The sequence below is a fragment of the Canis lupus genome, chromosome 7 (genome assembly GCF_048164855.1).
Source record: "Canis lupus baileyi chromosome 7, mCanLup2.hap1, whole genome shotgun sequence".
In the NCBI taxonomy this organism is placed as follows: domain Eukaryota; kingdom Metazoa; phylum Chordata; class Mammalia; order Carnivora; family Canidae; genus Canis; species Canis lupus.
In genome coordinates this window covers 4757235-4782848 of record NC_132844.1, presented here as the reverse complement: position 1 = coordinate 4782848, position 25614 = coordinate 4757235, and the positions used below count along the sequence as shown (strand labels likewise).

General features: G+C 43.3%; 1 protein-coding gene and 1 long non-coding RNA gene across 18 annotated transcripts in view; one reads left to right on the top strand and one right to left on the bottom strand.

The window, feature by feature from the left end:
- Nucleotides 1-1285, top strand: part of SLC16A10 (solute carrier family 16 member 10) — a 110682-nt gene extending 109397 nt beyond the window's left edge. For both annotated transcript variants that reach the window (XM_072831740.1, XM_072831741.1), the window contains exon 6: nt 277-1285. In XM_072831740.1, coding sequence (XP_072687841.1) covers nt 277-509 — 233 coding nt within the window. In that variant the 3' untranslated portion in view covers nt 510-1285. The remainder of the gene's footprint in view (nt 1-276) is intronic.
- On the bottom strand, nt 70-25536 carry LOC140636497 (uncharacterized). 16 transcript variants are annotated; one of them, XR_012033690.1, is made up of 6 exons: nt 25396-25529; nt 24692-24904; nt 10982-11232; nt 10232-10277; nt 1840-1985; nt 70-411 (listed from the first exon to the last, which is right to left on the bottom strand). It is a non-coding gene; the product is annotated as an uncharacterized lncRNA (long non-coding RNA). The 16 variants fall into 16 exon arrangements; XR_012033702.1 differs by having other exon boundaries at nt 11134-11228; XR_012033694.1 differs by having other exon boundaries at nt 11134-11232; nt 25396-25528.
- Nucleotides 25537-25614: the final 78 nt, after the last annotated feature.

Genomic DNA, 25614 nt, shown 5'->3' with positions numbered 1-25614 from the left:
TCTCTCATGAATCAATAAATAAAATCTTAAAAAAAAAAAAAAAAAAGGAAGGAAAGAAAGAGCCAAAGCTTGGTTGCAAATATTTTTTTCCATGTAATATCTCGGTACACAAACCCACAGGCCTATAGTCTGTGACAAGGCTAAAGAGCTACGTTTTCTTCCTTTCTCGTATCAGGAAAGGCTTATACTTCAGACCTGTTTTGTAAGGAATGTGTGACTGATCTGGGACCACAGAGCCACACTCCTTCTCTCGGTGACAGTTTTTTCCCTTCCCAGGGTTACTTCGTGACAAGCTGGGCTCCTATGATGTGGCATTTTACCTCGCTGGAGTCCCTCCCCTGATTGGGGGCGCTGTCCTTTGTCTTATCCCCTGGATCCACGGGAAGAAGCAGAGAGAGCTTGATAAAACCACTGGAGGAGAAAAGATGGAGAAAATGTTGGAGAACCAGAACTCTCTGCTGTCAAGCTCATCTGGAATCTTTAAGAAGGAATCTGACTCTGTTATTTAATGTCTTATATACCTCCACCAGACTGGACTTGCTTTCGGAAATTTAAGCAAGTTTTCCTTTTATATGAATTACAAATTTCTTATTTTTTTAATTACATCCTAAGAATAGCACAATAATTGGGAACTAGAACCCTTATTACTACAAGAACCATTTTCTGCCACTGAATAGCTGGCTGTCTGATATTTCCGTGAGTGTGGGGGCAGAGACGCTGGTGTATGAAAACTTACGTCAGAAAGTCAAATATTGTGAGAATTGAAGCGATCTCAGTAAAAAGCAACTTTGGAAACTGTGAATGCTAATAAGCTTGTACAAATATTTTCAAATACCTCAAGCTATAATGAAAGGGTTGCAATTTGGTTAGGACTGGAAATACTGTTTGTTGTCTCCTATGAGGTTTTAAATCCTGGTGTCTCTAATTTCTTCTGTTTGAAAACTTTTTACAAAATCTAAGCCTGGATTCTAGACCATGTGAGATCTGCCTAAGCCTCAAGTCTCTGTTAAAGTTGCTTGCCTGCTGTTAAATAAGACATGAGATTAACTTATTCTGACTTGCTCCAGTGTCAGGGGAACTGCTTGGAGCAGATGGTAACGCTGTGTTCAGATTCAGTGATGTGGAAAGGCTACTGTGCAGGAGGGCAGAGCAACTCAGAAGTCAGGCGTTTCTTCCACTTAACGTTTGTTCTCTTTCGGTTTGCAGTGTGTTTTACTCAAGTAGCCAGAAACCTCCCAAATTTCTGAACTTGTTTAAAGTGTAACAATAAATAGAATGAATGAAAGATTCTGGCAATTTTAACGTAGAATTTTTCTGACTTTGGGATTTGTTAGCAGTAGGACTTGACATTTCAACAGAGGCTTAGGGAGCATGGTATCAAGTTGCGGTTTCAGGTACAAGTGGCGGGGGGGGGGTATCTTTCTATTCGTGCAGAAAATATTTCTGACAGAAACAACTGCTCAAATTGGTTTAATAGGTCTTGAAAGGTTAAAAGCACTTATAAAAAGAAACAACTTCTGTATTTCCAAAGCTTTCTGGCAAAAATTTGCACTCATTGGTATTTATCCAAGCATGCTCTCCGTGAATATTCCCAGTATTTTTTCCATTTATATGAAGACACTTGTATGTAAGCTATTCAAGTTTCAAAGACCTAAAATTAAAACCAAAGTCATACCATGACCTAAACTCATCTATAAAAAATAGGAACACTTTCCTCATCCTGAAATTATACTTTAGTACATGTTTCTTATTTGTCTTTGAAAGTTAGTAATATGCGAAGTGTATTTAAATCTTAAGCATAAATGTGTATTGGAGCCTCCTCAAATGTAGCTTGTTCACCTGGGAAGAATGCGGTCTCTTTCTAAAACACCTCCAGGATCCATCTGTTTCGAACTTCTCTGGAAGGACAGAAACTTATCTCTTATCTCCCTTCTTTTCCTTTCAGCTTCTGTTCTTTCTTCATCTTTAGCTGAGGATATAGAAACCTGAAGAGCATATGGATTTGCAGTTGTTGATGGGGACACATGGAGGGAACTGAGGCAGTTAATTTAATTAAACAGAAAACCCAAAACTTCAAAGTAGGAATGCTTAAATATGGAATTTATTTTTAATTGGATTTAAAACGACTTTTGATTGTGAAGACATTCAGCAGTTTACTATGACATACACATGGTTGCACCTTTCAGTACTTCTATATTTTCATATTTAGGAAACTTGGGTAATTTGTTTTCTTGGAAGGTTCTATTGCCTAAAAAAACAGCTATATTTTGACAATACTGCCCTTTCATATTCATATTCTTACTTTAAACTTTGAGAAAGTGACTTAGAGGAGTACCCGGGTGGCCCAGTTAAGTGACCAACTGTCGATTTCAGCTCAGGTCATGATCTCAGGGTCATGAGTTCAAGCCTCACATCAGGCTCCGCGCTGGGCATGGAGCCTGCTTGAGTTTCTCTCCCTCTCCCTCTGTCCGACCTTCTCCATCCCAACCCCATAGGCACATGCTTTCTAAAAAAAAAAGAAAGAAAGAAAAGAAAAGAAAGCAAAAACCCCCACAACTTAGAAATGATATTGTGTTCTTCATTTATTCATACCCAGTTATGTAAGCAAAAACTTACAACTAAGACCAATCATCAACCCTGCCATTGTAAATTGTTTTTTTTTTATTATAGTTTCATCGCAGACTCCTAAGACTTGTCCTCACCCCTGCCAATTTTACAGAAAGAATTCTAAACAAGAATATTTGTAAAGACCTCCAAAATGTTTTCCCTTTCAAATTTTGGCTGATTTTAGAGAGGAAAAAAAAGTAATAATCTGAAACTCAAAGACTTGATCTTACTTGATTAGGTTCCATAATAAAAGAGCAAAGTGGGGCACCTGGGTGGCTCAGTTGGTTAAGCCCAGACTCTTAATCTCAGCTCAGGTGTTGATCTCAGGGTCCTGAGATTGAGCCCCATGTTGGGCTCTATGCTGGGCGTGGAGCCTACTTTTTTTTTTTTTTAAAGGCAAAGTAGCTGAAGTATCTATAGTAAAAGATTTCAGAATATTGTGTTTGTGTACAATATTACATGCAAGCAGTTTCCAGTCTGATGCAACGAATTAAGCAGGTTCTATGACACTGAAAAAGCTCCACTATCATAGCCTGTTATGGAGCGTGAGTTCTGATCTGTCAAAATAAAAATTTAAAAAGCATAAAAAAGATGCTAATTTCTATAAAATGTATATTTCATAACATGTTTGGTACAGAAAGTCCTAGAAGTCAAGTTTTTAAAGTTCTACAAACTTAGAAAATGAAAAATACAAATATTCATAAGGAGTTGTGTTTTCGACCAAGAAACATTACCTTAATCTTTCAAAGTAAATCCTTTCTAATTTCTGAACATAGTGTTATTGCAATAAAGTGACCTGGTGGGCCTAAATTTTTTTGTTCAATCTAGACATTTCATTGAGAGGAAAAGAGCAGAGTCAGAACCCTGCTTTCTATCTCATCATCCTAATTCTGGTAACACTCAGCAAATTCTCAAATTCAAAAGCTTCTAGCATTTGAGGCCAACAAGGTAAGAAAGGGAGCAATTATTCCTCTTTATGGAGACTGAATTAGATACCATTGTAACAGACACCCATGGATATTCCAGAAACATTTTAAATTTTATTGCAGTAGATACTGTTGGGAATCCATCCATTTCAGTAATAATAAACCACCCAGATTGATACTTTATTCAAAATTTATGTTTTTTTTGATCACAGGTGCAATCCTTAGTCTCCAGTCCTACTAAGAGATTGTAATGTCCACTTAAGATTGCATAGTGCTGCATGAAGCTTCAAAGGCTCTTCATAATCAGACACAGGACTTCATCTATACGTCCCGAGCCCCAGAATCTGTTTCCACCTGTGTGCAGAAGCTCCTGTGGGCTCTGCCCACGTATGGAGAAAACCTTAGCTCTGTCAGCTTCAGCTTTCTCCACGTTTAAAGTAAACGTACATTTAGCTGTAAACTCAGGTTTGTTTTTAACTTCTGGTAATTCTAATCCTTTTAGCTGCACTGAAGAATATTTTAATTTGTACCTTTGTTATTTATAAACCGCAGAGGTTTGTTTTTAACTTCTGGTAATTCTAATCCTTTTAACTGCACTGAAGAATATTTTAATTTGTACCTTTGTTATTTATAAACCGCAGAGGACTTGCATTGGCAGTGATCAGGGGCGTGGGTGCACCGAGGGGTCCTCCTTCCCACCCTTTCTTAGGCTTATCTGCTTGCTCTTCCTGGTCTCTTTCTCCTTATCATTCTTTTTCTCTCTCTTTTTTTTCTTTTTCTTTTTCTCTTTACTTCCTCCTATCCTTCAAAAACCTGAGGAGTCCATTAACCTTGCCTAGTTCCGCTGGCTGCCTGGCTGCCCTAATAACTGGTCCCTGTGGCTTCAGAGGATGGAATCCCATCCAGTTCACATAACCTGGTGAATGGCTTGCTCTCAGCCTTCAGCATAGAGTTCTATTGGTCCACGTTGAAAAAATTAGTTACGTGATAAAAATCTAGGGAGGAAGTAATATGCTTCTTATACAATTGGCATCTTTTGTGCTAACATATAAGAGTTTATTTAAACATTTAAGGTCGCACTTTCAGAGAAGAGAAGCTGTCAAGTTCTTAATATGCGTATTTTAAGAGGGCATAATTTTTTACTTTGATTTTCATATTCCATTCAAGTTTTGCTAAATGTTGGTCCTGAGAGCACATTGTGGAGGATGCTTTGGAAAATAGTGGGCCCCTCAGCTGCGGTTCCTAATGAATCTGCCTTAGGCCGTGTTACGCTTTATGGTAAATGGTGTTAAGAGTGAATTCCCAGAGTCTAGAGATACAAGTGGAAAGGACACGTTCATTAGCCCCAGTTTCAAATTATGTAAACAATTTAAGTTTCAAACTCCTTAGGAAACTTCTAACACTGAAAACTTCATTGTCGCCGGCATAAACACGGAGGAGCAATTTTTGCATTAGACTGAAAATTGTTGCTTTTTTTCAAATGTGTGAAAAGGAGAAGGAAGTGAAATGTTCTTGTTTTACATTTACATTCTTTAATTTGAAAGACAAGTGTTGTCTTGGCTGGTAGAAAAATGTATCATCGTCATAGTTTAACTCTTAAAAACACAAAGTTTTTGCCTTGTTACTAAAAGAGAACAGGTTTGCCGTTTTTTTTTTTTTTGTTGTTTGTTTTTTTCAGGTTTGCCATTTGTAATGGTGATGTGGAAATGTGGAGTAAGAACACAGGAGAGAGGGAAGGCTTGACAATCATTAATTCTGCTCATATTACACTCACTGATTTTTGGTGATACTTAGGTATAAAGGAGACAAAAAGACCATTTCGAGCTGAGTTTGAGAATGGTTTGTGGGGCAAAGAATAACCAGGTGGGGAGCAACAGGAGACAGCTCATGGGCTCATTATAATTTCACAGTCATAGCCCTTTGTATCAGTTTATTTGTGGGCAGACACTAATGCTTTGTTTTATAAACACCCTATGGAGTGATAGGTTACAACCCCAAAAATAAAGGGCCAAATGCCCATAGCAAACGGGAAACCTGCATACAACTTAACCACAATTACTGAACTTACATAAATGTGGATTTAATCAGATGACTCCTTCTGAGACAGTAAAGACCCACAAAAGGATTCATTACCACGTCTTTGAATCACTCAAAGAAACCTTGAAACTTAAGATCTAGTTTTCTTAGCTTGTCCTTTTTAAAATGGTCCTTTTAAATTATTTTAAATAATAAACATTAATCATCTTGACCTCTATACATTCAAGGAAATTTCCCATGGTACTGTTTTCTTGACATACATAGGAGGCTACCTCATTTATGAAACAGAAGATTTCAATTTCTTTTCAGTGTGTTAGAAAGACATTGGGAATGAAGTAAAACCTCTCTAAATAACTTGATCATGACAGTCCACCTACCTCAGCTTTCAGTGTCCGACTAAAAGCCCAGCTTAATCAATTCTTGCTTAATCAGAAAGGAGCTAGTGGTGACTGAGATTAAAAGGCAAGGGAGTGCAAGTGGTAAAGGGGCCACAGTATCAGTAAAATTTCTTAAGGGCTTTGTTCTAATAAGTGGACATAAGAGGAACAAAAAAGTATCTTCTAATGTGGCCTGTGGATAATCTGAAATAGGAAAACTCAAGAAATTTATAATATATAGTAATGAACACTTAGGAAAATGCTTCACTGGTGGCTTTTCATACTATACTGGCAGCTTGATGATGAAGTTTTGTTTTCATTTGTTTTCTTTGGCAGGAAAATGGATAATCACTGACAACAGACTATGCACTTGTGCCTTAACCTTACCGCTTACATGTTAAACTCCTGCAGGACGCACCCCTTTCCTAGTGGAACAGGGCCCGTGGCAATGATCTTTCCTCTCACTGGAGTTTTAAAAAATGTTGTCATTGAGTGTGGCAATGGTGTAGGAGTTAACCCACAAGTTCCCAATCTATTAAAGATGTTTCTAAAAAAAAAAAAAAAAAAAAAAAGATGTTTCTAGCCTTTCAGTGAGTGCTGTACAGTATTTTGGAGTTGAATGTCACTAACCATGTGTGTGTGGTGGGAACTATCAGTATAAAATAACTATTGGAAATATGATTAAATCTGTCATACTATTCTGGAGCCTCTGACGTATGACTTTTATTCTTTAACAAATAATACTTTTTAGTATCTGTCCATTATTAGAAGAGCCAATTTGTTAAATATTTTAAATATTTTTCTCTTATGATCTTCCCTAACCATAGTCTCATAATTTAGTCTATATTGGAATAGTATTTCAGGGACTGAGGGTTTCTTGAGTGCTATTTTTTGACCCCATTGCAATGAGCAGACTTTATAGTTGGTGCCTTTTTTTCGTACCAAAGAAAAATTAGATCAAAATTGGTGCTAAATTTCACGTTCCTTTTAAAATGATTTTTTTCTTTTTTAATATATGTATATCACAACAGGAAATGTATAGATCCAGCAGTATTATGCATGTTGTATTCTGTATATACATTTAAGGACAAAAACCTCACCTATAAAAAGCAATGGAATTCCCAAATCTGCTTAGAGGTATATAATTTTTGTTAACACATAAGGCTTTAAAGTATAAAACTGATAAGAAAATGATCACTAAATGAAAACTTAGTAATGAATATACCCCCTAAGGTAGTAACTTTAAGGAAAAAGTCCCATACAATGTTATATCTCAAAAAATAAAAATAAAAAGTCCCTTGTCAATGTTTCTAGCACAAAGTTAGCTATTTAAAGTATTCTGTAACTCTGAGGGTGTATAGAAAAAGTTTTATGTATATTTTATTGTATATATATTTACATATGTACAAAATAGCTTTCTAATGAACTTTAGGTATTTTAAGCTATTTTTTCAGGCTAAAAGTAGAGGGGAGTCATCAGTCTTTAAACTTGGATAATGAGCTACATTTAAACAAAACTTCTCACTGGAAGTATCATTGTTCATCTTTCAGATTTAGCATAAAGACTTAAGTCAGTAAGGGCTACATCTAGGTTAACGTCCGCGATCTCAGACCTAAGATTTATTAAAGGGTTCTCAGCATCATGGTTGTAGCCGACTATGACACCCAACTAAAATTCCACATGGACCTCTGAGTCTTCATGTCTTATAAGTAGGATTCTGGTGAAGTGAGGACAACAGGTTTTTATTTAATCCTGCTGACTTTTATAGACTGTCTTACTCTATGAGGATTTTACAAATATAAATCAGGAAAATGATACGCTGTAGGAAATGAGGAAAACCATACGTTTAGAATCTACTAGAGTATACTGGATTCTCTGAAATAATAACTCCTTCTGCTCACATGACTTCTATGTGGAAAGGAGAATGGGGGCTTGTTAATCAGAAGTTACTGTACAGTGAGATTAAATATCCCTTTACTAACTTCTGATGTGACTTAATTTAGGTGGTTTGAGAGCTGGAAGATTGCAAAGGCACTGTTCAGTGCTTGGTAACTTTTTATTTTCTCGATTTGTTCTCCTATCAGTTTATTTTAGCCTGAAAATTATAGCTACAGCACAGAACCCTGCAGTATTAAGAGAGAGCTTGGATTTTTTAAGTATCTCCTCATATAATATGACATTTTTCACGTCAACTTATTTTCATGTTTATCTGAAAAGTAAATTCTAAATTATTTGCATATTTTCCAAGTTAGAAAAACATGCTATATCGTAGACATCAAAACCAAGTTATTCCAAGTGCACGCTGTAGACTGCAGTGAGGCTCTGCTTCTCTGCCTACACAGGATGCCATTTTTGGCACAATAGTTGTTTAAATATAGATCACTGTGTGAAATGATTATGCTGGATTTGATCAGTATGCAGTATTTTAGTACTTGCCTTTAAAAAATGATTTTTTTCTTTTTAAAGAGTATAATTTATGATTGATTTTTTTATAATGTGCAATTTCATATAGGTAACCAAAACCTTTTTAATGGGAAGAGCTTTGTAATCATTTAGAGAATAAAATCATTTTACTGTAGAACAATGTGATATCCTCAGTAAATACAATAAAAAATTTTTAGCAAATTTCTGTGAGGCTTTGTGATTATTTTTATGGAATTCCCTGGGGAGATGAGGGAAGGAAAAGTTACTGAAGGAAACCATCTGCGTGGAATAAAAGAAAAATAAGCTGTGTGCTTTTTAAGCTGCATGCATGTATTTATTCCAAGTGTGTTTGGGTGTCATTACCATTCTCTCTCCTGGGCAAGTGATGGGGATAGAAATGATCCCAAAGCACTGGAGAGTCCAAAAAGGATTTCTGACACTCTTTTTTTGTAGGCTGACTTACATTCCTATGTTACTTAGGCTGATTCAACTTATTACATTCAGCCGTTACTTGGAACCTCTGACTCACTGACAGTTTCAGGGGATGATCAAGAACCAGGTTGGAATTTTGGTGGATACGCAGTGAGAAAAACTGACTCTGCAGTCAGAAGATGATGATTGGATGTGCCCTAACTACAAAGCAAATCATTATTTACATTTGATGGTGCTAAAGAGATTTTCTACATTAAACTCAAGAATGTGGGATTGTGATATATCATTTACTCCAATAATTATGATCTTATTTTTTCAAAATATTCTATTTGTTAGAGCAAGCATGAATGGGGAGGGGGGGATCAGGGGTGGGCACAGAGAGAAGCAGACTCCTGCTGAACAAGGTTGCCAGACACGGCTCCATCCCAGGACCCTGGGATCATGACCTGAGCTGGAGGCAGATGCTTAGCCAGCTGAGCCACCCAGGCGCCCCAACTCTGATAGTTATTTACATGCCTGCACATAGGTGCCAGAACGTGCAGGCCACTGGAGGGCTTTTAAGAGAACCAGGAGGGATCCCTGGGTGGCGCAGAGGTTTAGCGCCTGCCTTTGGCCCAGGGCGCTATCCTGGAGACCTGGGATCGAATCCCACGTCGGGCTCCCGGTGCATGGAGCCTGCTTCTCCCTCTGCCTGTGTCTCTGCCTCTCTCTCTCTGTGTGACTGTCATAAATAAAAAAAATAAATAAATAAAAAAAAATAAAAAAGAGAACCAGGAGAGAATGGATATGACAAACTACTGATCCAAAGCAGGACAAAATTCACTCTCCTGGAAAAATAATTTTTATAGAAAAAAAAATTCTAATATATACAGGAAACATTTTTCTAGAGCTATTGCTCAAATCAAATAATTACAGTTATCTGGCTTAAGACAGCAAGTTCTCAAATCTCCTACTAATGAATCTAAACAAATTCTTTTTTAAAATCCTTGAGTCACAAGTGTCTTCTTGAACTCTTCCAGGGACAGGAAGCTCCCTATCCCTACCCCAAATAGTGGTCTCCTCCATAGTTGGACCCTTTGCTTCCCACACTCGCCCCATTCAGCTTAACCACCTGTCCTTGTCGCAGGCATCTGTGGACCTCCCTGGTCACTCTTGTACTTGTCAGTTGCTCAGCAAATGGCTTGTGGTCCAACGTTCAATACTCATGGGGAGCAACTTTATTTCCACTCACACTCAATAACAACACTTGGAACTTTGTCGTTTCTGGAAATGGCTTCATCTTTGAAATTTTCAATATCATCCCTCTCTCTTGCCATGACTTAGGATCACCTCGTTCCCTGTTTCTCACTTCCGTTTGGCCTGCTCTTCAACTCTGAGCTCTCCTTCCTGTTACTCCCTCCTCCCGATCCCCCCTCACTCTCAACCTACCAGATCTGTTCCTCTTTGATCTGTCCCCCACCCTTGCTCCTGGGATCTAAAAAAAGAATCCAAACAGCTCTCTGAAAATTCAGCTCACTAGTTGCCCCTACATCTCCTACCCCTCAAATTAAACACTTCTCACTTCCTCAACTGTCTTTTCTCTCCTATCAGTTTTTCCCTCTCTACTGGATCATCTTCATTAGCATATGCAAATGCTATTAGTTCTCCCATTTTGGGAGGAGAAAAGACCTCTTAAACCCATGTGCCTCCTGCAGCTGTCTCATTACTTCCCATCCATTTAGAAAAGACCAAAAAAATCAAACTTTGAAAAAAAAATTCTACTCACTCTCTTCAATTTTTAGCTCATATTCTCCTTTGATTTCTCTCCTAGCTCTGGACACTGGGAATACAGCACAGCTTAGTTTTGGAACCCCTTCTCTACTCTACCCCGCCAGGCTCATGACTTGAGTTGCCACCTACATCAGCAATGGAGCACGTACCTCTCCAGACCCTTAGATCCAACTGCTCACCTAACACCTCTAAGCGCATGACTAAAAAGAATCTCCCAATTTAGCATATCCCAAACTGGGCTCCTGATATTCCCTCCAAAATTTGCTTCTTTGGCAGCTCTCCTCGTTCCAGTGAATGGCAACTTTATTTTTCTGGTGGTGTGGAGTGCAAAGCTTGGAGGTATCCTCACGCCCTCTCTCCTACTCTCCCAGCCACTTCTGGTCCGCCAGCAGGTCCTCCTGGCTCTACCTCCAACATCCGTCCAGGGGCTGTGCTCCTCACTGTTGCCACCTGCTACCACGCTGAGCTGCACCGCCCTGATCTCCTTTGTCCTTTGTTCCCTTCCCTTGCTTCCCCTCCGGCGATTCTCCACAGAACAGCCAGCACGACCCAGTCAGAACCTGTCAGGTGCAGTCAGTCCTCTGCTCAGGATCTTCCCGCCGCTACCGATTTCTCTCAGAAAAAGCCCAGAAGCCGGTTCCACGCTATATGTTAACTGACTTGAGTGATAGAGAAAAGAAAAGAAAGAAAAGATTAAGTCAAAAATACATATATAAAAATAAAAACAATGACTTTGCCAAAAAAAAAAAAAAAAAAAGAAAAGGCAAAAGCCGAAGTCCTTGCCGTGACCAGCCGGCTGGCACATTCTGGCCCCTGCTCTGGCACCTGTTATACCTGTTGGGTCTCTAAGCACCCCCCCCCCCCCACCGCACCCTCTATTCCTGAGCCACCTGCGGCCTTCCACTTCCTTCCTGGCATTGCCGCCCCTTGCGTGGGCTGCCCTGCCATGTCCTTTGGGGCTTTGCTGAAGAATCTTCTCTGGGAGTCCTTCCCTAACCAAGTAAGACTTAATCCCCCCTCCCTCACTCTTCTCTACCCCACCCCCAAGTTAATTTTTTTCTCTCTTAGCTAGCAGTTATCACTAGCAATTTATGTTTCATCTATCTTCTTTATTGTTTGGCTTTTCCACTAAACTGTTAAGTTCCACTAGGGTAGGTTTTTTGGGGGGGGGGTTGTGGGCATTAACCATAATTCTATTATCTAAATTTTTAAATATATGTATATATAGAGAGAGGGAGAAAGAGTGACGCGGGGGCGGGGGGAGGTAGAGGAAAGGGAGAGCGAATCTTAAGCAGGCTCCATCCAGCACAGGGCCTGATGTGGGGTCCGGGCCTGATGTGGGGTCTGTCTCATTGCCCTAAGATCATGAGCTGAGCTGAGGTCAAGAGTCAGTAGCTCAGCCGACTAAGCTGCCCAGGTGCCCCACGGGTAGAGTTTTTGTTTTATCTCCAACCCTTAGATAAATTCCTGGCACAGAGAAGGTGCGCAGTAATTATTTGTTGAATAAATGGTTTCCCAACATATCAACATGAACATATTGACTTTCTCTACCTTGGGAACATTTCCCCAGAGAACTCAGCCAGTGTAGTTGGAGTGAGTTGGCCACAGTAGGATCAAGACTGGGGAGAGCTTGGCTGGCATGGCTGCCCCAAGGCCAAGGAAAGGGCCCACATAGTCAGGAGACTAATTCCACAGATGGGGCTTGAACAGGTGAGTATGTTGAGGCTTCCCCTGCTGGAGAAGGGAAGCTAGACCAGATGCTCTGGTGATGCACGGGGACTGGAGAATGTGGTATATATAGGTGTATATGGAAGGCATCAGGAGTGGGCTTGCTGGCAGGGTGGGGTGGCCTGGTCGGGGGGTGAGGTCTGGGTTGGGAGGGCAGCGGAAAAAACCCTCTGGGGCACGAGTGAGCTGAGGCTGGTGAGCAGATGTGCAAACAGAGTTAGGGAGCTACTGCTAGCCTGGTGACTGGGGTCAGCTTCTGGAAAGACTGGGGAAAGGTGGTTACTGGGCCCACAAGGTCCGGGACCCTGCCACAGCTGTGGGGATACCCCCACCTCACCCTGATGGGTGTTAGATCATGCAGCAAGGGCAAGAGAAAGCAAAATGCGACCCGGGGCCACCAGAGGCCCCCTTCCTACCATGTCTCTCCAGTGCTCCCTACTGAGAGGTTTAACCGAGTGCTCCTGTGACCCTACTGACCTGTGGGAGAATTTACTTCTTTTTAGGATTAAGTATTGAGAAACTCAGATAGTCCGTACATGCTGTGGGGGTACCGATGGAACACATTCTAAGAATCTGTGGACAGGGATCCCTGGGTGGCGCAGCGGTTTGGCACCTGCCTTTGGCCCAGGGCGTGATCCTGGAGACCCAGGATCGAGTCCCGCGTCGGGCTCCCAGTGCATGGAGCCTGCTTATGTCTCTGCCTCTCTCTCTCTCTCTCTGTGACTATCATAAATAAATAAAAATTAAAAAAAAAAAAAAAGAATCTGTGGACAAAGTCAGAAAATCTTACCCCTAAAATGGGAGGGGTAAGATTCACATTTTGAAACTACTAAGAATCCAGCTGATATGGATAGGAGTGGCTATCTGTGGAAACCTGCGAAAATAACATACTATAGTAATGACTTCTAAAGATATTGCTGCTAAGACCAGGGCACAATCTAAATCTCAGACAGGTCTAAGTCATCTCCCTGAAAGGACAGACAGAAATTTTAAATCCTAACAACCAGGGCTAAATGGATGGGAAGACTCAGAATTCAGAAGTCAAGGATACTTTTAAAAAGAGCATTTTAGAGGACAGGAATTTGTCACTACATCCCTAACACTTCTGGGATTCTGATTTTGCTAATACAGCCAAAAAAATTCGCCTGACAATGGAAAAGGACAATTTATCTGGTTCTAAGGTTTTTTTTTTTTTTTTTTTAATTTATTTATGAGAGACACAGAGAGGCAGAGACACAGGCAGAGGGAGAAGCAGGCTCCGTGCAGGGAACCCGACGTGGGACTCCATCCTGGGACCCTGGGGTCATGCCCTGGGCCGAAGGCAGACGCTCAACCACTGAGCCACCCAGGCGCCCCTGGATTCTAAGGACATAGCAAAATCCCTTCCCAATTTTTTTGCTGTAATAGAGAAACTTGAAGTAGTGGTCAGCAAACTTTTTCTGTGAAGGGCCAGCTGGTGAATATTTTCAGCTTTTCAGGCTATTAGGTCTCTGTCACAACTACTCAATTCAATCACATATGGTGCAAAACCAGACCACAGATAATACTAAATAAACATGTGTGGCTGTGCTCCAGGAAAACTTGATTTACAAAAACAGGATGTGGCCAGATATGGCCTGTGGGCTTTAGCTTGCTGACCTCTAGCTAACCTATTATTTGATGTCCAGATTGGTGCAGCTAACCAACTAAGTGGGAAGGGGTGTCTTGGGAATCTTGAGAATCCTAGATACAGGGCATACCACAGATCAGCATCTTGGGGTCTGGTCATATCGGTCAGTTTTCTGGGAACTGATCAGTTCCGGATGAACAGTTGAGTCCCTAACTTTGGAAAGTTGATTCCCGAAGAGACTTGACCTTGGTCTAGCTTGAGTGGCTCATCTGTCTCATTCATTTATCACTCTCTCAATCTCTCTTCCTCCTTTCATAGTCTCTAAATGACAGCCCCTTATGCTAATTCATTCATTCATTCATTCATTCATTCATTCATGATAGACACAGAGAGAGAGAAAGAGGCAGAGGCACAGGCAGAGGGAGAAGTAGGCTCCATGCAGGGAGCCTGACGCAGAACAATATCCCGGGACTCCAGGATCACCCCCTGGGCCAAAGGCAGGAGCTAAACCACTGAGCCACCCAGAGATTCCCCCCCCATCTTTATTATTAATAGGGTTTAAGTACATTCTACTAACCAAACAGGGCTGCTTTTTTCTAGGTTTAATAATCGGTCGACATGTAAAATATTGGAGTATAAGAGAAAATACTCAGTTATAACAGTCCAGGTGAAGAGTTGTCACCTGCATTAAAAACACAAAACCTTATGAAAAATTTTACTCTAGCCAGCTTGGGCTGCCAAAACTAAGCACGCCAGACTGGGAGGCTTAAACAACAGGAATTTCTCTCTCACATCTCGGACTGGAAGGCCAAGATCAAGGTGCTGGCTAACTCGGTTCCTAGGGAAGGCCTTCCTCCTGGCTTTGGGAAGGTTGCCTCCCGCATCCTCACAAGAGAGCTCATTGGCTCTGGTCTTTCTTCCTCTTCTCATAAGGGCGCTAATCCCACTGTGGGGCCCCACCCTCATGACCTCATCTAAACCTAATTACCTCCCAGATGGCCCACCTTCAAATACTAGCACGTGGAGGGAGAGGCATCAACATAACCCTGCAGGGCAGGGATACAATTCAGTCCAGAGCAGATTATTTTTGTTTCTGTATGAAATTGTCATCAAAGAAACCAGGAAGGAGTTGAAAACCTAACCAGGGAGCTCCAGTGCACTGTTACCGAGCAATGCTTTCCAGGGTATAATTAATGTTCCCTAATTGTCAAGGGACGCCGTTATATGATAAATTATTCATGGTAACTGACATTATATAACCCAGATGGAAGTTGGGCATTATGCATGTGCTATTTGGGAGCTGGGTCCGCGTCCTGGTCTTCATGCCTCAGTCTTGTGGCTTCCCGAGCCCCTTGCTCTGGCTGATCAGCTCAGCTCCTGTTCTTCACTAGGCCCTTTTGCTTGATGACTCAGTTTGACTTATTTGCATGGATTCTGACTACTTCAGCTCCCTTTGCTGGGCTCCCAGCAGGTCCACCCACTGAAATAATAAGTAAGAGTTTCTGTCCTAAGGTGACGGGTGACTGAGCTGACCCTGCCCCAGCCTCCTCCTCAAGACCTGGGTTAGGGGAACATTTTCCACTGTACATAATTTTCTCTCAAGAGACCTCAGAGTTAGAGTCAAGTCCCTCGGGCCATATTTTTCACACCACTTTTCACCTTGACTGTATCAAGATTAGTACCAATGGGTGGCGTGGGGTGGGAGAGGGAACGGTTTAGCCCACTTAAAATCTCCTTTAGCCCCTTACCCTCAGCCACTCTAAATAAACCTAAGGTTGAAGTAAAAATGGTTTATCTTTTTTTTTTTTAATTTTTTAAATTTATTTATGATAGTCACACAGAGAGAGACAGAGGCAGAGACACAAGCAGAGGGAGAAGCAGGCTCCATGCACCGGGAGCCCGACGTGGGATTCGATCCCGGGTCTCCAGGATCGCGCCCTGGGCCAAAGGCAGGCGCCAAACCGCTGCGCCACCCAGGGATCCCAAAAATGGTTTATCTTGAATACAAATCCCCTAACTCTCCCCACCTTCCAACCGGATTGCTATCTTACGCCTTCTAGAGAACTTCAGGAGCCACCGTTGGGCGTGTACGCAGAGAACACACACACACACACACACACACACACACACACACACACACACACACAAGGTCATGGGATCTGGTGCCTCCGTTCCCACCCTTCCATTCTTACCAAGCCAGTGTGGGGCAAATATAGCGATCACTTCGCTAATCTGTGTCATAAAACCATTAAAGTTATTCTCCTTTCTCTAGTTTCTTCCTACGGCGGTCCAACTGGCAGTACTGACCCTGAGTTCTTAGTCCTCTGCTTTCATCATGGTATTCTCACTCCTCAGAAGCCTATTATGGCTTCCTAAAGTCAAAAGGTTATGTCTTCAGTTTGGTCTTCAAAGTCCTTCACAGTCTGGCCCCCCGATACCTTTCCAGACTTACCTATTACTCTGAAAGAACTTTCCACTGGGTAAAAGGGATCAACTCATTATTTTTCAACCCACTTTGGGTGGTTCCTCACCTTTGGGCCTCTCTTAAAGCCCTTTCCCACCCAACCCCGACTCAGGTCTCACGTGTCTTCTGACCCCCAACCTGGGGTCTGGTGTACACAATGCTTGCCTTTCTCTCTGCCCTCCAGCTACTCCACCAGGACGTCTCTGTGCAAATTCCCAAGCTGCTTCTGCCGTAACTCTTTACTTTGACATATTTTGAATAATTTGTTTACCTTGGATTTTATTACCTCCTTCCTTCCCTGATCTAGGGTTCACTCTCAATCCTTCCAAATGTCCACAATGGAACTTTCCAGTGACTCTTTTTAGATCCCAGTTTGGGTTATAGAAATTTTGTTAAAGAATTATTAAAACAGCTCTCTCGGCCCTCCCTCCTGCTCCTCTCTCTCGTGTATCTTCCAACACACCCGGAAAGTCCTTAACAGAAGGCCCACACACCCAGGAACCCCGCTGGCTCTCCCGGGGGGGGGGGGGGGGGGGGGGTTTCTACCAACTTGCCCTACTCCTACTCCTACTCCTACTCTTCGCTCCGGCCTGCTCTCCTCCCTGCGGGGCTGGGTCCCTCGCTGCAGTAGGGGTTCTGTGCAAATGTCACTCAGGGGCGCCTGCCCCAACACTACCTTAAATTAAAATAACCCCTTTCCATCACTAGCTATCCCCTTCATTCTCCTTTATTTTTCCTTAGGGTGCTTACCACTATCGACGTATTACACACGCGTTTGTCAATTTTCTACCTTGTCCACGAGGGCAAGAACTTTCGTCTGCTTTTTGTCACCGTTAGATCCGTGCCTGGCACAGACTAGGTATTTAGTAATTATTTAATGACTAAATCAATGAACAGGTGGGCTTTTCTGTAGTTTGCGTAGAAATTAAAAAAAAAAAATCCTGCTACTGGTGTTTGTTCCTAGTTTGGCAACACAACAGTCCTTGTCATTGTGGGGATGTCTGCAAAGGGGTTGGACTTCTCCCAAGTAGACGTAGCAAGCGTGGTATTAGATGGCAGGGATTAGACCAGAATGGCTTTGCTCCAGGGCAGAGCGGTACCCAGCCCTGGAGAAGTGGCCTCCTCCACTTACCCACAGGGAAGATCCTATCTCGAAGGGCACTTAAAGCTCTAAAGTAGTTTCCTTTTTCATGCAGATGACTCTAATTGCTCCTGAAGCACTTAATACCTGAAGAAATGTTAGTTCATTTCTATTGGAGCCTAAAGTAGCCAATCTCTCACCTTGGGTTGCTTTGTTTTTATTCTCTTGATTAACTTGATTTTGACCAATAACAGTACGGTAGGCCAAAGATTTTTATCTGATCAAAACAGCATAAGAGACTATTATGATGGCAGGTCAGAGTCCTGTAGTCTTGAATGTTACAATACAATCCAGGTAAAGGAAATCCTAAATTTATGTCTTTTTAAAAAAGGAAATTTAAAAATCAGTATTTTTAAACTTTATTTTTTTAAAAAGATTTTATTTGGGACGCCTGGGGGGCTCAGCGGGTGAGTGCCTGCCTTCGGCTCATGGCGTGATCCTGGAGTCCTGGGATCGAGTCCCACATCGGGCTCCCTGCATGGAGCCTGCTTCTTCCTCTATGTCTCTGCCTCTCTCTGTGTGTCTCTCGTGAATAAATAAATAAAGTCTTTAAAAAAATAAATAGATTTTATTTATTTATTTGAGAGAGCATGAGCAGGGGAGAGGGACAGAGGGAGAAGCTGACTCCCTGCTGAGCAGAGAGCCCAACATTGGGCTCAATCTCAGGACCCTAAGATCATGATCTAAGCCACCCAGGCATCCCTAAGTTTTTATTTTTAATGAGATTTTTAAAAAGTTCATCAGACACCCATGTGAGATTCTTTCAGTATTACTTTGAACTTTTCAAAGTACATAGTGTAAACAAAAGTTACCTTACTGAGGGGTGCTTGGGTGGCTCAGCAGTTGAGCTGGGATTCTTGGTTTCAGCTCAGGCCATGATCTCTGGGTGTGGGGTCAAGCTCCACGTTGGGATCCATACTTGGTGGGGAGTCTGCTTGAGATTCTCTCCCTCTTTGTCCCTCTCCCTGCTCACATGTACTCTTTCTTTCTCAAATAGATCTCTTTTTAAAACAAAAGCCTTATCTAGGGATCCCTGGGTGGCGCAGTGGTTTGGCGCCTGCCTTTGGCCCAGGGCGCGATCCTGGAGACCCGGGATCGAATCCCACGTCGGGCTCCCGGTGCATGGAGCCTGCTTCTCCCTCTGCCTGTGTCTCTGCCTCTCTCTCTCTCTCTCTCTCTCTCTGTGTGACTATCACAAATAAATAAAAATTAAATAAATAAAGAAAACATTAAAAAAAAAAAGCCTTATCTATTTTCAACTGAAAAAATGGCCCATCAACATCTTTATTTTTCCTAAATTGTCTCACAAAAAATTTATCCTCACTATTAGCCTAAAGAGAAACCTGCACAAAGCAGTATGCTATTTTAATCATCCTTTTTCTCTTAAAAGGTGGTGAGTGACCTCTGGAGGCAATTGGAAAAAGTACCTGCCACTTTCAGAACTGAAGAAGGGGGGAGAATTAGAAAGTAGTAGATCCTTCCATTTAGCGGTTTTTGTTTTTTTGTTTTGTTTTGTTTTTTAATTTTTTTATTGGTGTTCAATTTACTAACATACAGAATAACCCCCAGTGCCCGTCACCCATTCACTCCCACCCCCCGCCCTCCTCCCCTTCCACCACCCCTAGTTCGATTCCCAGAGTTAGCAGTCTTTACGTTCTGTCTCCCTTTCTGATATTTCCCACACATTTCTTCTCCCTTCCCTTATATTCCCTTTCACTATTATTTATATTCCCCAAATGAATGAGAACATATAATGTTTGTCCTTCTCCGACGACTTACTTCACTCAGCATAATACCCTCCAGGGTTTTTGTTTTTTTGCAAGTTTAATCAGGGTGAAATAAAACATTTAACTTTAAAATTAGTTTACTGATTTTAATTCACTTAAGTAATATTTATTAAGTATATACTTCAATGCCTGCAGGGGAGATAGAGACACACAACTTTGAGCTTACAATCTACTAGGAAACTAAAGCTAAGCGCTAAGATATTTATAATACAAGCTAGAATGTGTAAGAAAATTGAGGAGTGGCATAACTATCCAGGAATTCAGATTTTTGGCTAGGATGATTGGAGAAAGTCTATACATTCAACAAACATTTACTGAAGACCCATGTGTGCCAGGCACTATGCTAAGGGACAAATTAGATACAGTGCCTTCCCTTCAGACACCGAGTACGTAGGGAAGATGACACATAAATAGGAACATTCTGTATGAAGTAGGTGGACTCTTAGAATTACACACTAAGGAGCGGAACTAAAACAGCCTCGAGACAGAGAGGAGAGGAGGGTCAGGAAAGGCTTGTTAGAGGAAGTAACACCTAAGTGGATTCTTTTTTTTTTTTTTTTTAAGGTTTCATTTATTTATTTAGAGACAGAGCACAAGCCCGGGGAGGGACAGAAGGGGAGATGAGGGGGAACATCTCCACCTCTGGTCTCCACGTGGGGCTCAATCCCAAGATCCTGAGGTCACAACCTGAGCCAAAACCGACCGAGCCACCCAGGTGCCCCTTGCCTAAGTGGATTCTTAAAGATAGAAGAGTTCTGGTCCAGCTTTGGCATCATAAGCCTACTCTCGTCCATCTCTCCCACTAACAACTAAAGACTCATGACAAAATTCAGGTAACAACTGCCCGAGGACTCTGAAAAGTAAAACACTGTGAAGGGGAGGCCTTGGAAAAGAAACCTGGAAGAGGATGGGCTTCCTGGCCTATTTTCCTCTTTTTTTCTTGCAGTTTTGTCCTGAGAGGTCTAATATGAGGACGGCTGGGTAGCTGCACGGGTAGCTAACACTGTGATAGAAACCCTGTCCCTCCATCCAGGGAACTGAGGAAAGGGTCCTCTGTGAGTTGGGAAGTGAGTAGGGACGAGGGAGAGGACAGGGTACAGAAGGCCTAATTTTGTGTGGGAACCACCGTAAATCTTCGATTCTCTACTGAGTCGCCCTTGTCTGCAAGACACCCAACGCAGCACAGCAGAGGCCCTGACAGCTAGCTGTCGAACACCGTGGGCCAAAGCTCAGACTTGCCCGAGTGGCACCTGTTCCGGACAGACCCAGAGGCTGGGAAAGCTGAACTGAGATAGAAACCATCACCCACGGAAGGTGATACGTGTACTGTGAACTCAGCCAGGTTGATTGCCTGCTTAAACAAACATACATTCTCCAGAGGAGGATTTTAACAGGATCCAGAGTCAGCACAACATTAATGGTTACACGGTCTGGGATGCAAAAGAAAATGGCTTGTGATAGAAGAAACCCTGTTTATTTATTTATTTGATATATATATTTTTTTAAGATTATATTTATTTATTCATGATAGACGTAAACAGAGAGAGAGAGGCAGAGACACAGGCAGAGGGAGAGGGAGAAGCAGGGAGAAGCAGGCTCCATGCCGGGAGCCTGACGTGGGACTTGATCCCAGGACTCCAGGATCACGCCCTGGGCCAAAGGCAGGCGCTAAACCGCTGAGCCACCCAGGGATCCCCAGGAACCCTGTATAAAATGAAGTCTGGAGGCCAGCAGGGGGGCTCTCAGGCCCTGCCACTCGCGGTCAGTTGCAGACCAACATCAGAAAACATACCTTGTTGGGGGCAAGCTGGTTACTACTTCTGATTACAACCTTACTATATCCCAGCAGGAAGGCGGAGAGGTTTTCCTCCTCCTCTGGCAACAGCCCAGCCAGTGAGACTGTTACAACTCAGCCACTGAAAAGCTACTGTACTCTGAATTCCCAGTTTCCTCCAGCAAACACTGGTTTATAACAGTTCTCTCAACTTCCCCTTTTCCTCTATAAAAGACGAGTCTTCTCCTTTGTTCTCCAGACTTGCTAATGGTTTTCCCACAGCTTCTTGTCCCAGACTGCAATTCTCTGCTATTCCCAAATAAATTCATTTTTTGCTGGTAAAATCTCACTCACTTATTTTTTTAAAAAAATTTTTAAAAATTTTTATTTATTTATGATAGTCACAGAGAGAGAGAGAGAGAGAGAGAGAGAGGCAGAGACACAGGCAGAGGGAGAAGCAGACTCCATGCACTGGGAGCCCGACATGGGATTCGATCCTGGGTCTCCAGGATCGCGCCCTGGGCCAAAGGCAGGCGCTAAACCACTGCACCACCCAGGGATCCCTACTTATTTTTTAAAGATTTTATTTATTCATGAGAGACACAGAGACATGGGCAGAGGGAGGAGAAATAGGCCCCCTGCAGTGAGCCCTATGATCTTGGGACTCTGGGGTCACACCCTGAGCTGAAGGCAGACGCTCAACCACGGAGCCTCAAGGTTAACACCTGTCATACAAAGAACCAGGAAAATGTGGCCAAATCCTGAAGGAAAAGGCAATCACTGTAACAACCCTGAGATAACACAGGTGAGGTGTTGGAATGTTCAGACTAAGACGCTAAAGCAGCTATGATGTATGGGGGGGCGGGGGAGAGACAAACACACATGAAATAAATGTAAAGAAAGACACTTTCAGCAGAGGAACAAAGTATGAAAAAGAACCAAGTGGAAATTTTGAACTGAAAAGTACAGTGTCTGAAAGAAACAAGTTCACTGGATAGGTGTAATAGCACAACGGAGATGATGAAAGAAAGCGGCAGTGAACTTGAAGATAGATTAGTCAACAGAAATGATGTAAGCTAAAGAGCAGAATGGGATAAAAAGCCTGGAAAAAAAACAGGACCCAGGAGCATCAGGGACTTGTGCAACAATTATCAAAAGGTCTAACATACAAGTCACTGGAGTCCCAGAAAGGTGAAAGAGGTTGAGGAAAATTATGTGAAAAAGTAATGGCTAAAAACTTCCCAGATTTGGTGAAAGACATATATTTACGGATTCCAGGATCTTGGTGAACTCTGGCACTTAAATTCAAAGAAAACCATGCCTAGATGTCTCTAAACCAAACTATATAAAGAGCAAAGATTGAATGCAGAATCCAGGGTAGCCAGACGACACTGGAATAACACATCTGACTGTGGAAACTAAGGGACCATGAATCAGAAGCCTATAGCCAGTGAAAATATTCTCGGTAATGAAGGTGAAATAAAGACATTCTGAGATGAAGGAAAACTCAGAAAGCTATTGTCAACAGAACCAGTGTAAAAAAAAAAAAAAAAAAAAAAAAGTGCTGGGAATGAAGGGAAAGGACACCAGAGGAAGACCTGGATGTTTAGGAGTGAAGGAAGAGCAACAGAGAATTTAACTATCTGGGTTAATATAAAAATCCTTATTTTTTCTCTTAAATTCTTTAAAATATGTATGATTATTGAGAAGATAGGCAGGAATAAGGCAGGTGCTCTTAGGGGAGACTAAGCTACTGTCACAAAGATTCAGTGATTTAAGCAACAAGGTTTGGGGGCACCTGGGTGGCTCAGTAGGTTAAACACACGACTCTAGATTTTGGCTCAGGTCATGGTCTCAGTTGTGAGATCGAGCCCCACATTGGCTCCATACTCATCAGGTAGTCTGCTTGAGACTCTCACTCTCTCTCTCCCCCTCCCCAACTCTCTAAAAATAAATAAATAAAACTTTTAAAAAAAGAGGTCTTCTTATTTTCAATTTTTAAATTTAAATTTAATTAACATATAATGTATTATTGGTTTTATTTTTTCCTCTTCCCCTATGACCTTCTGTTTTGTTTCTTAAATTCCACATATGGGTGAGATCATATGATGATTGCCTTTCTCTGATTGCCTTATTTCCGCTTAGCATTAATACCCTCTAGCTCCATCCAGGTTGAAAAAAAACAACAGGTTTTTTAACAGTCAGAGGGAAGAATTCTCTCTGGGCTTTCTGCTCACATTCTATTGGCATCCGTAACTGCAAATTCGGCTGGGAAATGTAGCAGAGCTGGGGTAGTCATGCTCTGGGTTAGAACTTAAGCGCTTAGGGATCCCTGGGTGGCGCAGCGGTTTGGCGCCTGCCTTTGGCCCAGGGCGCGATCCTGGAGACCCGGGATCGAATCCCACGTCAGGCTCCCGGTGCATGGAGCCTGCTTCTCCCTCTGCCTATGTCTCTGCCTCTCTCTCTCTCTCTGTGTGACTATCATAAATAAATAAATAAAAAAAAAAAATTAAAAAAAAGAACTTAAGCGCTTAGGAAGAAAGGGCAAATGGATTTTGATGGATAGCTAGCAGCCTCTCCCACAGGAGGTGAAAGACAAAGGAGGCATTCTGGATCCAGGGGATGATGCGATCACAGGAAGCGAGAAACCACACGTAAGGGACTAATAGCAATACTGATATTGGAATGTGAACAAAGAGACAGAGCTAGAGTGGTGGGTGGGAGCAAATGAAGTCGGATTATATTCTCCAAAGGTTTTATGCAGCAGATTTTTATTTCAGGGAGCTACTCAGGGGTGAAAGGTGGGAGAACAGAAGACTAGAGGGGGGTAAAACCAATTAGGAGCTAGGGGAATAGTTTTGGTGAGAGGTGAAAAAGTTTTATTTTTTAAAGATTTATTTATTTATTCATGAGAGACATAGAGAGAGAGGCAGAGACATAAGGAAGAGGGAGAAGCAGGATCCTTGCAGGGAGCCCGACGTGGGACTCGATCCTGTCTCCTGCGACCAGGCCCCGAGCCGAAGGAAGACGCCCATCTGCTTGTCCCAAAAAAGTTTCAAATGTAGGCTGTGATAAGGGCACCTGGGTGGCTCAGTCAGTTAATCATCTGCCTTCAGCTCAGGTCATGATTCCAGGGTCCTAGGGTCGAGTCCCACGTCGGGCTCCCTGCTTGGCGGGGAGCCTGCTGCTCCCTCTGCCTGCAGCTCCCCCTGCTGGTGTGCGTTCTCTCTCTCTCAAATAAATAAAATCTTTAAAGTAGGCTGTGATAATAGCCTAGAGGCTGGGTTTTAGAAATACCTACAGAGGTAAAATGGTCAGGACTTGGTGAGGAGAGATAAAGAAAGAAGCATCAAGGCAGGATCTCCCATTCCTTACAAAGATGACAGGTGGGTGGTGATGTCAGCGTGGAGTATTTGCCCAGAACGCAGAGCAGGGGCAAATTTATTTGGGGGGGGGGGGGAGAGTTTGGTTTTAGGTGATAAACATGAAACACTGTGAAGCATGAGTTCCTGCAGAATATTTTTGCTTGTATGAAATCTCAGTGAGCCAGTCTGAAGACAGAACTCCTCCATGGAGGAGGCACCCGAAATCCTTTGTAATTCGGGCCTAACCCACCTTTCACATAACCTGCTCTGCTCTTTAATACAGACGCCTGCAGTTTCAGCCACATCAGTCTCCTCTCAAAGCGGCCTTCCGTGACCCTGACGTCTAAAGCAGGTTCTCCTACGGCACAGCATCTGTGCTTGGAGGTAAACTGGGAAGGGCTTCATGACCCAGTGCAGGGGGCTGGAGAGCTGGCTGGGCTGGAAGGGTCTGTAGTCCGGGAGCCTAAGTGGGGAGAGGCAGTCGGGTGCAGAAGAACATTTCCAACGGGTAATAAAACAAACATTTGGTCAAAGAGCAGAAAGGCAACGGAGAGCTGGAATCGGATCAGGAGGACCAGGCCTGCCGTCCCCGCTGGCGCACCTGCGGCCCGGGCCCCTGGAAATCCTCGTCCCGCTGCGCTGGGCAACGACGGCGGCGTGGTTTGCGGCCGGGGCCGGGGCCGGGGCCGGAGCCTGCAACCGCCCTGGGCTGAGCTCCGGCCGCCCCCCGCCCCGTCTGCCTGCCCCGGGCAAGCCGCTGCTCAGCCCGACTTAACCGTCCGGCCGCACGCGGAGCAGCGCACCTGCAGGGCTGCCTCGGGGTTCCCGGAGACGCTTCCGCACGCGGCCGACAGCGGGCGAGCATCTCCAAGGGGCGCGGAGGAGGACGGCACGCCTGGACGCTGTCCCGGGGCTCAGCCTTCCCCTCGGTACCGGGGCGCGGCCGCGTCTTACCTCACCGTCCCCGCGCCCCGGGCTGCAGCTGCCGCTCCCTCCGCCGCGGGGCGCCCGCTCGCCCGGCCTCCGTGGGCTCCGCCGCGCGTGTCACGGGGCCGCCCGGGGCGCCCCGTCCGGTCTCCCAGGCAACCACATAAACTTCCGGTTTGGGAGCGAGCGGCCGCGGCGGGCGGGAGGCCGCACTTCCGCCACGTGACCCCGCGCGGCCCCCGGGCG